General features: G+C 33.7%; 2 protein-coding genes across 6 annotated transcripts; one reads left to right on the plus strand and one right to left on the minus strand.

Moving 5' to 3' along the window:
- The first annotated feature begins 3,335 nt into the window (after positions 1-3,335).
- On the plus strand, positions 3,336-10,330 carry LOC124919282 (casein kinase I-like). 5 transcript variants are annotated; one of them, XM_047459496.1, is made up of 15 exons: positions 3,336-3,964; positions 4,080-4,120; positions 4,288-4,357; positions 4,441-4,589; positions 4,686-4,781; positions 5,520-5,590; positions 6,368-6,429; positions 6,533-6,596; positions 6,696-6,780; positions 7,204-7,330; positions 8,025-8,098; positions 8,194-8,257; positions 8,478-8,593; positions 9,167-9,483; positions 9,989-10,330. In XM_047459496.1, the coding sequence occupies exons 1-14, from the start codon at positions 3,889-3,891 to the stop codon at positions 9,455-9,457; spliced, it is 1,386 nt and encodes a 461-aa protein (XP_047315452.1). In that variant the 5' UTR covers positions 3,336-3,888; the 3' UTR covers positions 9,458-9,483; positions 9,989-10,330. The 5 variants fall into 5 exon arrangements, with proteins under 5 accessions (XP_047315452.1, XP_047315453.1, XP_047315450.1 ...); XM_047459497.1 differs by having other exon boundaries at positions 8,490-8,593; XM_047459494.1 differs by having other exon boundaries at positions 8,194-8,256; positions 8,462-8,593; positions 10,038-10,330.
- A 2,248-nt stretch (positions 10,331-12,578) lies between these two features.
- Positions 12,579-14,806, minus strand: LOC124922233 (vacuolar protein sorting-associated protein 2 homolog 3-like). Its single transcript, XM_047462967.1, has 11 exons — positions 14,453-14,806; positions 14,296-14,340; positions 14,131-14,165; positions 13,995-14,045; positions 13,617-13,721; positions 13,449-13,520; positions 13,294-13,365; positions 13,122-13,202; positions 12,988-13,023; positions 12,836-12,897; positions 12,579-12,677 (listed from the first exon to the last, which is right to left on the minus strand). Exons 1-11 carry the CDS (start codon positions 14,487-14,489, stop codon positions 12,626-12,628), a joined length of 648 nt encoding a protein of 215 aa, XP_047318923.1. The 5' UTR covers positions 14,490-14,806; the 3' UTR covers positions 12,579-12,625.
- Between the last annotated feature and the right edge of the window lie 248 nt (positions 14,807-15,054).

Here is a 15,054-nt window from a genome sequence, read left to right on the forward strand (position 1 = left end):
TGCTGAGATGATGCTCTTGCTCTTGCGGTAGACGGTGCAGGCATCACTGCTTTGCATGTTGCTCTATTATGTCCTAGACCTCCACATGAACTGCATCGTCTCGGGACCTTACGGACCTCACCTTGGGATGTCCTACGTTTAGTTTGTGGCCGACCTTTCTTAACCTTCACAGGTGGTTTTAGACACACGCGTTGTTTGATAATATCGGGAAGATCCCAATTCTCTTCATCACCAACCGGATAACATGTCTCCGCATATGCATTCAACCAAGATACAGTTGTATAATACCTATGAGAAGGAAAATAAAACGATTAAAAATAGGTTAAATAAATAAGTTCAAAACGATTAAATACCTTGAGCATAAGTCGTAAGGAACCACATTCCTGTGACGGGCAGCAGCCAGTGCATGTGTACAAGGAAGACCGGAGACTTCAAATACCCTACAAGTGCAGTCCTTGTCCTTCAAATTGACTTTATAATGTGCCTCATTATCATGCACATACAACTCAAATCGGTTAAGGGATGATACGGTATAGAATCTTGCTTTCTCAAAACCATCACATAATAACTTTTCATACGTTGGAGATAAAAATTCTTGGTGGTTGGACACTTTTTCTCTTCTATCATTAAACCACCCTTGTAATGTTGTTCTTAAAAACTCAAGCATTGCTGAAATTGGATACTTTCTGGCTTCCCTGCACTGACTATTCAAACTCTCTGCATAATTGCTTGTGAGTTGATTGTATCGTTTACCGGGGAAATATGCTCTACTCCATCTTTGAAACCCAATCTCTTCCAAATAGGCAGCAATCCTATGATCTTTAACCCTGATCTTGTCAAAAAACCGATTAAATTGGGGGATAGTGTACGCACGAGAAGCCAAATCAAACTCGACATGACAATTATCAGTTTTGAATTTGGCATTAATATTCATCTTTATGTGATATGTGCACGCACCGTGGTCTGCTTCTGGAAAAACAGCACACAAGGCATTGGCTATACTTGGGTGTCTATCGGATACGAAGACGAGATCATCAACTAATCCAATTGCTTCTCTAAGTTTTTGCATGAAATAAGTCCACGAGTTATTATTCTCTGAATCAACAACGCCAAATGCAACAGGATACAGTTGCTCATTGGCATCCAATGCAACAGCCACCAATAGTTGACCTCCCACCTTGTGCTTGAGAAAACTTGCATCAACACACAATACGGGACGACAGAAGGCTTTGAAACCCCTAATTGAGAGGCCTAGAGACATGAACATATATTTGAAGTGCCCGTGCTCGTCTGTCTGAATATCTGTTATGGTACCCGGATTATTCTTCTCCAACATGTATAGGTATGAAGGCAATTTTCCATAGGAATCCTCTACCGTTCCTCGCACCGCCGTTAAAGCCGTTTCCCTTGCCCTCCAAGCCTTATTATAAGTCAAAAACATCCCATAATCTGACTGCATGTCTTCAATTATTTTTTTAGGCAAGTGGTTATGGTGATGGTCCATGTACTTACCCTTCATGCACTGCCCAATAACCCATGCCGGTGTTTGCATTTTTTTTTCCGGCCTCGACAAAACTGAGCATGAGTGTTGTCGATTGAATTTCCGAATCTCAAACATCTCGGAAAACTTACCTTTCACAGCACGTAAGCTCCACTTGCATGTCTCATCCATACATTTCACAAACCAAAGATGTTTTCGAGACTTTTTCACTTTGAATTCAAAATGATAAGTCATCGCATATTTATATAGCGTCAGTTGAAGTTCTTTTTTAGTATCAAATAACGTACCGACTTCCAATACGGTTTCACTAGTTAACGCCAATGCAAATGAAGGGTCTGTCGGTGATACGTCTGTAGGGTCTGTCGATGGTGTACCCATTGACGCTCTTGCACTAGATGGTGTACCCATTGACGCTCTTGCACTAGATGGTGTACCCATTGACGCTCTTGCACTAGATGGTGTACCCATTGACGCTCTTGCACTAGATGGTGTACCCATTGCTCTTGCACTAGATGGTGTACCCATTGGTGTAGGTATTGACCGGTGCGGCGTGCGTGCAACTGCTGATGCAGGACTAGTAGTAGCTTGGAAATCACTAACCCGTTCATAATTAAAGTCAATAACGCGTTCATGATTAATCAGTTCATGATGAGCCCGTTCATCTTCTTCTCCTCCTCCTTCATTATCACTTTCAAATAAAATCTGTTGAGAAACAACTCGAGAAACTACGCCGGGTATACTTTTTTGAGTAATGATTGGTAGTGTAGTATCTTGACTTGGGTACTTCTCTACTAATGAGACACAAAGTGGTGACGAAGACGACGAACTTCGACCCGATATCAACCGTGATAAATACATGCCCACATCTTTATCTCCCTCAATAACAACAGGGGGAAGTTTTGCAGAAGGATCATACATGACTTTAATCACTAAATCATATGCAGACTTTTGCACGTTAATCGTCTCATAGATTGTATCAACTAATTGAGCAAATGTAGTACATTGAGGTATATCCATGGTTTTGCATGATTGTGCAGAGAAAGACCTGGTACCATTGGCTGCAATTTGCCACTCTCCATTGTACACAACAAATACGTCAGCAAATACTTCAGCTGCAATTGAAAAAATTATAGTATCAATCGAGAGACACCGTAACAATGAAATGCAAGTAATAGTTATAAATGGTCTGGGGTGCGTTACGCATCTGCGTAACGCAACTACGTGACGCAACTGCGTTACGCAACTACGTGACGCAACTGCGTTACGCACCCGGTTTCCGCCGCGACGGTGGCATTCCACCTGCTCATTCCCTAATCACTACAGCCTAACAACCAAAGCAATCCAAGCGATAAATGAAGAAGGAGAAGAATACCTGTAGCAGCAGAAAGAGACATGGTGAAGGAAGAGAGGATTCAGCCGTCGTCTTCGTCGGTCGGTGGTTGGGTTTTTTAGAGAGAAGGAGGAGAAGGGAAGTGAAGAAAGAGAAGAAGAAAGAAAGAATGAAAAGAACTGATATTTTTTTCCTTATATAGTAAGGGCATTGTGGACTTTTCACAATGCCCTCAGGTGCGTCACGCAACGGGAGGGTGCGTGACGCAACGGGGGTATTTTCGGCAGAAAAATGTTTGGGGGTCACCAGCGCTATAAAAATCTTGGGCCCGCACCATCGGCTATTTGGCCCTATTTTGGGGTCATTTCCTCAAATTTCCCATTTAAATGGAATTTGAGAAATCGGAACGGTTTCGTCCACTACACATTAGTGACCCAACCCGTTTACCCTTTTATCTCCCCATAGGCAATAAAATCAAGAAATAGCCACCTGCCTTGTTTACCCTTTGCCATAGGCATTACGCAGAGGCCACAACCTCGCTCTTTCAACCCCTTCCTTCCTTCCTTCCTTCCTCATCATTCTTCTTCTCAATTTGATCTCTTCTGGTTGAAACGGAGTATTTATTCCCTTTTCAATTTGATCTCTTCCTCTAACGAATTACGTAACCTATCAATCCGATCTCAAGGAATCGGTTTTCGTTTTCTATTTCCAATCGTAATAACAAACGCTTGTCGTTTTCCATTCCATCGCTGCTAATTCAACGCGCATCTGTATGAGACGGCCGATTATACAAGTGTCGATGAATAATTCTCCTTCTTGATGTCCTGGGAATTACAGTTGTTTTATTAAGATTGTAAATATAGTTTATTTGTTATTAGCTTGGATCATTTTCCATCTCTGCAACTTATCTACTTGATCCCTGTAGAGTTTTTTCTTCATTAGGCTGAGGGGTTGTTGAGTTTGGTGGGTTTTACTTTTATTCCAATAATTCCTGATCTAGGGGGAACTTAGTACGATAGCTTCTTAACGATAAAAGCTAAAAAAGAGATTCAAGATAATGGATCATGTTATTGGAGGAAAGTTCAAGCTTGGAAGGAAAATAGGGAGTGGATCATTTGGAGAGCTTTATCTAGGTAAACTTCAAGTGGAATACTTGTTCTTTTACATTGATATTCCTTTTCAACAGTTTTTTTTTTTTTTTTTTTTTTTTTTTGGAAATTTGGTCTAATTTGTAATCATTATATGTAGCTGTCAACATACAAACAGGAGAAGAAGTGGGTATTAAGCTGGTATCTATCATGTCTCTTCTTTAGGTTGTTTCTTGAGTCAATTCATATGGGCTGCTCTGCATTTGATCGATCTTAAAGAAGAAAATCTTACCCCTTTTGCAGTTTAGGCTTGTTGCTTTGAAATGCTGCCTACAGACATTTCTGACATATGCTATTTGTTTTATCAGGAATCTGTAAAGACCAAGCACCCTCAACTCCACTATGAGTCCAAAATTTATATGATTCTCCAAGGGGGGAGTAAGTAAATTTACTTCTTTATAAGTCAATAAGAAGAAATCTGACTAAGTCTTAAAGTAATCTGATTTTTTACTTACATGAAGCTGGTGTTCCTAGCCTCAAGTGGTATGGAGTGGAAAGCGAATATAATATCATGGTTATTGATCTTCTTGGGCCGAGCTTGGAAGACCTATTCAACTATTGCGACAGGAAATTATCTTTGAAATCAGTTTTGATGCTTGCAGATCAACTAGTGAGTACATAGAAATTAAATTTTGATTATTAAATTAACATGTTTAATTTTGACCTTCCTAGTAATATGTTACACATATTGTCTTCATATTTGTAGATTAACAGAGTTGAATATGTGCATTCAAGGGGATTTCTTCATCGCGATATAAAACCTGACAACTTCTTGATGGGCTTAGGCCGCAAAGCGAATCAGGTTATTTTCCATATATTCAGTTTTAGTTTCTAGTGACATTTTCCTTTTCTTTTGGTAATGTGTAGGTATGAAGTTTGATTTTGAATGATTAGTTGTACTATTATATTTATTAGACTTTGTTTCATTGAGACTTATGAAATTCATTAATGCACGTTTACTGGCTTGGATCTTATATAGTTATATTATTGGATAACTTAAACTTTGTGCTTTTCAGATTATATTAGATACTTTGGACATCTCTCACCAAATTCAAAAACTTGGTTTCATGTATATTTATTTCTTTTATTATTATTAATCATCATTGCCTTGCCCCCACTATTTTCCTTTATAAACTAGGCCTTGTTCTCTTTACGTTATTATAAAAACCCAAACAAAATCAAATTTTCAATCAATCATTTCTCAACAATCATATCGCTCGTTTCATTAACCAAAATACTAAAATACCTTCTATTTTAAATTATTATTTTTTATTTTATTTATATATATATTAATACTCTTTAAGTCTTTTTACTAAAAAATAATCATTAACTCATCAAAATCATCGACCATTATTAATTTTTTCTCCCTCTAGGTTTTTTGAAAACCCCAATCCGAACAAAGCCTTGGTTTCATATGTATTTATTTATCTTTATCAAAAGTATGTGTACAGATAGATCTCTATGATATTGGAAGATTATATTCTTGAAGGGAGATGCTTATTGTTGTCTTGTCATTTTACGGTTATTGTCTGTGTCACAGGTATACGTAATTGATTTTGGCCTTGCAAAAAAGTACAGGGATCTTCAAACACATAAACATATACCATACAGGTACGTCTTGTTTTATCAGGCAGAAAACAGCCTTCCCCCTCTTCTCAAAGACTTCAAAGCTAGATAGCCCATTTAGGTGTAAATGAAGTTCTTTATAAATTGACCCCATTTGAAAGCACTTTGATTTTTGAATTTGGATCCGGATATGGTAGAGAAATTGTCAATGAGCTGTTTTGGTCAAATCTATATTTGTTATGTATGTGAGTATGTATAAACTCACAATGATCCATAAAATATTTTTATACCAAATGAAGCAAAAATCACATTATAATTTGGATCATGTTCCATTAAACACTTGTACCAAATGAAAAAAAATCACTTTCAGTTTTAGTTTTGACGATTTTCCAATTAGATTGTGACAAAGATCGTGACAACATATACCAATTTCCAAATAGGCTCAGTAAATTAATGAATCTGTGTTAAGTTTTCTAAATGTGACTCCGTTTGGATATACACCGTAATGAGATATCTGACATAAATGATATTTTCAAATGAAAACCCATTACTCTTAACCCTGCCTGCCACTTACGTTTAGAAGCCATTTCTTTCTTTGTTTAATTTTCCTTTTTTGTCTCAGAACACTTGAGTCTCCTTAACAGATATTTTGTGGATCCCTATATGTGAGAGGTTTACAATATGAGCCATTTCTTTAACTACAAGTTATTCTTTTTAATTTTAAGAACAAAATTACCTTTGTTGACCTTGTTGTTCTTCATTGACCTCTTTTATTTAACTGTCATCAATATGGTAAGCTTCTTATAAAAGTATGTTTTGCAGGGAAAACAAGAATCTCACTGGCACTGCACGTTATGCTAGTGTTAACACTCATCTTGGTATTGGTGAGTTCAATGAAATTGTTCACTTCAATAATATCCAAAACTGAAATAAATTCGGATACATGTTGATGTATATTTAATCTGACAAGCTAAATATATCTGGCAGAACAAAGCAGGAGGGATGACCTTGAATCTCTTGGTTTCGTGCTTATGTATTTCTTAAGAGGAAGGTTGGGCTTACTTTAAATGCGGGCACTCTCTATTTATCAATGTTTGCGAACATTTTGTTGTTGGTTGTAATTTGTAATTTGATTTTTGTTTTGCATTAGTCTTCCTTGGCAGGGACTAAGAGCTGGCAACAAGAAGCAGAAATACGACAAGATTAGTGAAAAGAAGATGATGACACCTATACAGGTCCGCCTTTATAGTTTTGAAAATTGATTGCAAATTGGGTGTTGAAATTGGAAGCATCTAGAAATTATTTTTCCCCATATTCAAGCTTTTTCACCATTGACCTGCATAGTTGAAACTGTCATTTTCCATGATGTGAGCATTTAATCCCATGCTTAAATGATTAGCTGTACACTTTCAAAATTTCTGATTTGACCGAGTCTCTGATTTCGCAGAACCACTCCTGAACTGAGTAAAAACTTGTAAACATATTCATTGTTTTTGTTTTAAAACTAGTTGGTGACTCTAAAACCCCTTGAGAGACGTTTAAAATCAATCTTCCGCTTTCCTTTTTGGAGGGAAGGGAGCGATTTTATCGTTACAATTTTACTACTACTTTAATGTCCTAAATCATTGAGTTTGTCTTTAACAAAAGTATGTTGACAGGTGCTATGCAAATCATACCCTACGGAGTTCACATCATACTTCCAATATTGCCGATCACTTAAATTTGAAGACAAACCAGACTATTCATATCTGAAAAGGCTTTTCCGTGATTTGTTTATTCGAGAAGGTAAGTGATAGTGCTTTTCATATCTCACATTTGAGTAAGCCATTCTTAAATATCATGTTATACTTGTAAGTAAATTACTCTTTGATCTTCCTTTAAAGGTTTAGCCGAAGGAATCTGTCCATGTGCATGCATCATTTATATATATTTGTTCAAAGTTGCATTCCATTAATATGTAACAACCAAGGCCTTGTTTGATCTGGGTTTATTTGAACAACCAAGTTATTATTTTCAAATAACCTTGCTTGATGTAGATTATAAAAGATCAGGTTATTTGGGTAAAAAGACCTTACGAATATATATATATATATATATATATATATATATATATATAAATAAATTATTTTTTAATAATGGTTATTTTGGTTGGTTATTTGAACAATGTGATTGTTGATTAGATAGTGAGTTATTTGGAATTAAAACAAGGGTCAAGTTACTCACACAGGGTAACTCAACTGGTAATGTTCCTGAACTTAAAGAGTTGATGATGGTATGATGCTATACTAGCCTCCTAGGGAAAATTCTTGTTTTCATAAAAACATGGACCAAGTTACAACAGGTAATAAACCGGAAACATGACTAGCAAATATAACAAGTAAATAACCAATAAATCTTAACAAATATATTTTAGCATAGTAACAATGGATTGAACATCTGAAATGGTGTATTGATTTGGATATTGTTAATATTTCTGCAGGTTATCAGTTTGACTATATTTTTGATTGGACCATATTGAAATATCCCCAAATAGGTGCTAGTTCCAAAGGACGGGTCAGTAATGTTGGCAAAACAATGCTCTTTATTTATGGAGTTTAAACATTACATTTCTCTCTATCTCTCTTCTTAAATTAATTCTCCCTTCTCAGAATCTAGCTGGGAATTCAGGTCTAAACTCAGGACCATCAGCTGAAAAACCAGACAAGGCATTAGGTATGATCTTTATAAAGCACTGAAATTTGGTATTTTGATTAAGTGGTGATCTTTATTTCGAATGCTTAAATGAATTTCCCCCCTTTTAAAAAGTTGAAAACAGTGTGGGCAGCTTTCTACAAGAACTAAAGATTTGGTGTGTTTCTTACAACTCATTCCTTGATGATTTACTCATCTAACATATTTTGCATGTTGTATTCTGCCGGGAAAGAAATTAAAGACAAATTCTCAGGAGCTGTTGAAGCATTGGCTAGACGGAACCCTCCTACTTTTGGTCGCCATGGCGATCATTCAAGACACATGAATTCTGAGGATGTACCTTCATCCAAGGATGTGGTATTATTTCTTGGCCTTCATGTTATTATTTTCCAATACCAAAGAAGTACTAATATTCTTGATAATGAGATTTTATTTATTTTCAAAGTTGGGTATTGACTCCAAATCTTTTAAGAAACTTGGGACTAGTGATGAAGAACTTTTTTTTTTTTTCGGGGGAAACAGCGAGGCTGCTTCCAACACAGAAAAAACTAAAGAAAAGTTCGACTATAATTCAAACAAAAGCTTGAACACAACTTGAAAAAACACTAAATAATGCATAAAAAAATTAATCTTCTCACATGATCAGAATTCACTATCTATGCTACACTATTTCCAAAGTAGCCAATTCTGAAACATATTAGGGAGTAGGGACCCTCCTCTATGTACTAGTAAAGACCAGTCCACTAAGTTGACATCTCTCCTTAGTTTGATGAGAAAGTGGATTATTTGAGTAAAATGATCAAATACCCTTAGTAATTGATATTATTATGTCTTGAAGAAACAAATATTCCAGAATTATTCGTCTACATAACATGTTTACGTGTTAGCGTTGCACAACGACAAAAGCATTTACAAGATCCCTAATCGCAGGAACCTGATTCGGAAAGAGGCTACAGTTCTCGAAATGGAAACTCATCGAAACGAGCTATCTCAAGTGGGAGACGTGCCATGTCAGGCGAAACGAGTGAAATGCGTTCGAGCAGGCTGACATCTACTACAGGGGGGACTAGCAGCCGGCTGACATCAACTACTGCAAACAGAACCCATATAGGGTCTGAGTCCAAATCAACCGCCTTCCCACCACCACGTACATCAATCTTAAAAAGCTCTCAAGACACCAACCCACTTCACAGTTTCGAGCTCCTCTCATTGAAGAAATAATGAACAATCATTGCCCCACTTCAAAGGTATCACTATTTATGCAATATCTTTTTCTTTTTTGCAAGCCTTTCATCTTTTATGTCCTCCTTTTACTCTTATTGCCTTCTTATCTTAATAAACACAAGTACAAAATATTTTTATGCCTATGTTTATCTAGGGTTATTTAAACAAAGAAGTGGTTATTTCCAAATAATTATTTTTTATGAAGGTTATTGAAAATTAGTAGCTTGGTTGATGTAGGGTTATCTGAAAAAAAAATTGTTTGATGAAATTTTTTTGGGGTTAACCTTTGTATTTATTATTTGAAAATGCTGTAAAAGTTTAAGTAAAGGGTATTTTAGTGATTTGAATTGTAATGGATTACAAGGCCCTAGGTTATATATACAATTACTTTTTTTTTTTTTTTTTTTTTTTATATATTGAGGATATTTTTGTTTATGTTTGAATAACCTTATTGATTGGTTAGTGGTTAAAATTAATCTCAGTTATATGTTGAAATGACCATTCTTTGTATTTTTTTTTTATATGCAGCACTTTCAAAGGCGGGGAATTTTTTTTATTTTTTATTTTTGTAATGAAGATGCAGGCTGCTTCCAAAGTATACTATCAGAGGAAGTTGCATGAACAAACCCTTAAGCTGAGAAATAATGCTTTTCTTGAAGTTTCTTGGGATGGATCATCTTGCTACCACAAGCCTGGTTTGATTTACATGGAATTGAAATTGGTATGTTTGTTTGTTTTTTTGTATTCATTCAAGCTATATCTACTTTTCCTATTAACAAAATCAAGCCCATGTTTGTATTGATATATTTATACCTAGAAAAAAGTACCTTCCCAAATCTTTGGTCATGAAAAATTTGGGTGGAAATTGTATAGTGACAGTCTTTTTTATTGAAAGTATTAAGCCATGCTAGAGGATTTAGGTTTACATTTTAGGTTTTGGTTTTCTTTGCACCTAATTTAGGTATGGCAAAATGGGGATGGAGAGTGGTCGCACTTATGAGTAACCGAGGATTCGGTTATATCAAGTCCATATATTCGATATGTTGGTTTGAGAAGTATTTAGATATCTAATCTTTACATTTAATAATTCATATTTCACTATTTTAAATTAATTTTAAAACAACTAAATAAACAAAGTTAAGTACAAAAATACTATAATAATAACAATTTCAAATTATTTTTTTATTAAATAAAATATAGAAATTTAAGTTGGTATATTTGTCAAATTCTTTGTACGTAATTATTAACTGATATATTTTAAGTGTGAATCAAATTAGTTTAGCTATATATGTTAAAATTTTATATTGGGCCACAAATATATAGATTGTGTTTTTAGGCTTATTGTATTGATATAATCGGTTTAAACCATTTTAAAATCTTATTATCATGATTTTAATTGTGATTTTTTTATGATTTTAAAAAGTAATAAAACTAATATGAAATGAAATATACCGGGCAAGCCATATTAGGGCGGTTTATTGTAAGACTCTTTCATTTTAATTTTAGTGAAACATTTTTATATTTTAGGCGAGAACGATGATACTAGTCAAGGACAATTTGTTTACATTGATTGTATATTAATAAATCATATATTATTGTTAATAATAAAATTATATAAAGTTAGTAAGTCCGGGATTGTTTGGATTGTACTCATTCATGTTATTTGAACAATTAGGTGATTGTAAGGAGTAAATATTTTTTTGGTTAAAAAAATTAAGGTATTAATATATAATAATATGTTTTTTAAAATAAAGGATATTTTAATGTTTTGATTAAAAATTGAGTGATGTGATAAAAGAAGTAGTAAGTAAAATATGTCTGAGTTGAGTTATTTAAATAATCAAATTGAAATATGATTTAATAAAAATTAAATTTGAACTGTGATTTTGTTGTAACTTAAAATATTTTTTTGAGTGAGAATTAGATCATTTTAAAAAAGAGTAAGAATTTTAGTACGAAGATGAGTGTATTAAAAATCTAATAAGATATATTTTTCAAATTTTAATTCCACTAATTGAATGAGACCTCATTCCTTACCAAAATAAAAATAAATCCTTACAATATTCCTTCAAATTTTTGTTACTCTTTTAAAAAAATATATCTTAAACTATCTTAGTTCTCTCAAATATTACACATAATTGACATGTGATTGATGATTTAATTCAACCAAATGAGGATTAGCGTGTATAAATTGAACTATTTTGATGTTTTATATTGAAAAATAAGAATAAATATTGTATATATAACCAAAGAGTTTGTATACATAATTTCTTTTGGAATGTGCTAAATCTAACACTGAATACCTAATACAATTTTTTAAAAAATTAGGTGATAAAATTGTTTTAAAATGTACAAATTTTCCAAATTTTATAATAGTTGGGCAGATATACCATTTGACAAAATGCATTTGTGGGTAGGATGTATCATCCGACATGTTACAAAAAAAAAACATGACAGTTGGGAATTGGGATAGCTTTCTAAAGTAATTTTTTTTAAAAAAATGAATACTCTTGAATGCTGAAGAATTTAAGTAAATATTTAATTTTTTTAAGTATTTAATATATAAGTTCAAGCCTTTTGGTATCAGTTTTATCAAAGTGGCAAACAATTCTTAGAAAAATATCATTCGGCAAAAATTGTCATTACAAAATTTCATATTAAATAAAAAAACTTTTCCTTTAATTATGATTAGGACGATAATTGTGATAAAATAATATATTTTTTAAAACATTTACAGATTCTAATGGTGTAAAGAAACTAAATGAAAGACTGAAAATATATAATTTACTTTTAGGGGAAAGTTTTAGAATTTGTAACCAGTCTTCTAAGTTCCAAGTTACATACATTTGTACAGTTATTACACTTTTTTTCTTCTATCATTTTGTATATTGGTTATTTAGATAAGATATATAAATATAATTTAATATTAAAAATGATAAATTTACCATATTCATACAACATTATACAGAAAGAATAGTAATTATCATTTTAACACTTTGGTACCATCAAGCAAACTATTATGATCTTCGCAATAGTTTGTATTTTGTAAGAGTGTAAGATTATAAATGCAAAAACATTTAAAAAAAAAAAGTAAAAATAAAGATGAACCCTTTTTTTCCCTTCTTTTTTGCGGAAATAAACATTCTCCATTACCATTCTTCGTATTCATGGATTTCTCAGAGCTGCCAAACGCTCCTCTAGATCGTCAATGTTCGATCTGTATAGAAAGGAGTAATAATATTATGTGATTCAATTGAAGTTGGGGGCATATCTTTGAGTGAGTCGTATTAGCTTTTTAAATTCAAACAATTTAAAAACCAACTATGACATCAATTTAACTTGTCAACCAAAAAAAAGATTAAGCAATTTACTAACCTGGTGGTGCTAACATCCTCAGTCTTCTTCCCAGCTATTTTTCCTTTCGGAGCAGATGATAACTGCAAATAACCATAGTTAGATCCACAAATATTCGAGAAAAATATCCCATCACAGTGAAAATTATTATTATTTAACTTGATATTACCCACCTGTGAAGCAACATCAACACCAATTTCATCTAGCACCTGCAAAATAAAGTTAAAATATTAAATGATAAGAACATTTGAACGACGACTTTGGTCAGGATTTCAAAACAAAGAAAAAACTTCAAAATAGTTCTAACCTGGTTTGTCAGCTCATCTGTTTCATCTTCCGCCTCATCGTTATCAAGAACATCATCTATGGCATCCGACATCATTTCTGTCTGCATTTTCCCAACACAGTGATGAAAAACTGAATCTAAATGCAATTAACTGGCCTGTACTAGAATGAAAATCAAATAAACGTCAACTTACAGTCATATCCATTTGTGCAGATTGCTTCTGGAATTCCCTTATCGCTTTTGTCTGTTTAGCCGGTTCCATTTGCTGTAAAAAAAACAGATAATTTATTCGAATCATATTATTATGAAATGACATTTCAAAAGTTTACGAGTCCAGATTTTTACAACCTTGTTCATTGCTGCCATGGCTTTAGTGGCTCCTTTCATTCCAGCTGCAACTGATGATTGAGCTGACATTGCCTACAAAACAAATTAGGACAAAAGTTATCGAATAAAACCATTTAAATCAATTCATATAACCATAATAAAAATAAACAGTGGATAATAATAATTTACCTGTGTCTGAGTAGCTATACCTCTTACTTGAGCTCGACTACCTTGTAACTTTGCAATTTGTTGTCTAAGCCTGACTAATTGGCGTGCTAGAATTTTAGTTGCAGCCTGCGTGTTGAAGAAAGGTTATACAAGAAACTAACGCTATCTTTCAAAAGAAAGTTGTTGCCAATAGCCAAGATCCTGTGTAGGTAAAGCTTCAAAGAATGAATTACATAAACCAGGAAACACTTTTGTTTCTGAATCTGGATCCAAATCTAGTAGAACAACCGTCAATGAATTTCTCAATATGTGTCATAAACGGGATCTATTTGAAAACACTTTTGTATCTGAATCTGGATAAATTTTGACATAAATCAACAATGCAGACATGGGTTCTACCTCATTTCCTGTTTTTGCAGTTCTTTTGATCTCAGCAACGAGTTTCTTTTCCTGTCCCAATGGTAAAATAAGGTAGAGTTTAAAACAAGAATCACAAAACTAACAGAAATCATTTAGAGAAAAGATCACAACTTACTTCCATTTGTAAAGCTGTAATTTCTTTCTCAATACCTGAAAATAAAGGAATCAGACATGAAGAAATTCTAGCTAATATTGGCTCATATCATGTTTAAGATACATTAAATTCTTTTAGAATCAATTCGTGATCAATTAATTGATGGTGATCATCAGTCTATTTTACCTCTGGTGGCATTCGCCATTTCTCTTTTACTCTCTCTAAGTGCCTCTGTGATCAAAACGTACCAAATCCCAATTAAACAACTATAGCAATGAGTAATAATCTGGATCAATTGATCGCGCAAGGATAATTCAATAAAGAAGAGGATCGAAGGCCGAACCTTTAGCAGAAGGTTTTTTGGCAAATATTTTCAGCATCTTGTCTTGGAGGAGGCTGATTCAAACCAGCTAATGCTTCGACGGAAGAAAACACCCAGCCAGAATAGTAAAAGTTGAAGCTTCACTCCCTTGTTAACACTCGAATTAGTCCAATGCGCAGAAATGAAAACCCTAATTGTCGATCGTACCTTGTTAAGCAATGCAAAAAGAAGATCGATTCCTGAAATTCTTCAACGAGTATTTTGATCGAGAGAGAGAATTTCAGTTCCTCCTGCTGTGCTAGCTAGCTTTCAGGAGCGTAGAGAAAAATACGCGGATTCTACTACAAGTTGAGATTTGGGCCCTTCTAAGTTCTAACGGACATATCCAACGTCAACCTTCTCAAACTTTTTTTTTCTTTTTCTTTTGTCCGAGTATATTATTTAATTAGAAGGATTATAGGTAAGTGCTTTTTTTATATATATAAAATAAAATATTTTAATTTAAAAGTAATTTTGCATAAATTATTTAATATATCTTGAGTCAATTAACAAGAAGACACGGGAAATTTTTGATGAAAATTCCTTAATAAAGTTTTTATTTGGGGAAATGAGCAGTGTTCAAT

The sequence above is a fragment of the Impatiens glandulifera genome, chromosome 1 (genome assembly GCF_907164915.1).
Source record: "Impatiens glandulifera chromosome 1, dImpGla2.1, whole genome shotgun sequence".
NCBI classification, from domain to species: domain Eukaryota; kingdom Viridiplantae; phylum Streptophyta; class Magnoliopsida; order Ericales; family Balsaminaceae; genus Impatiens; species Impatiens glandulifera.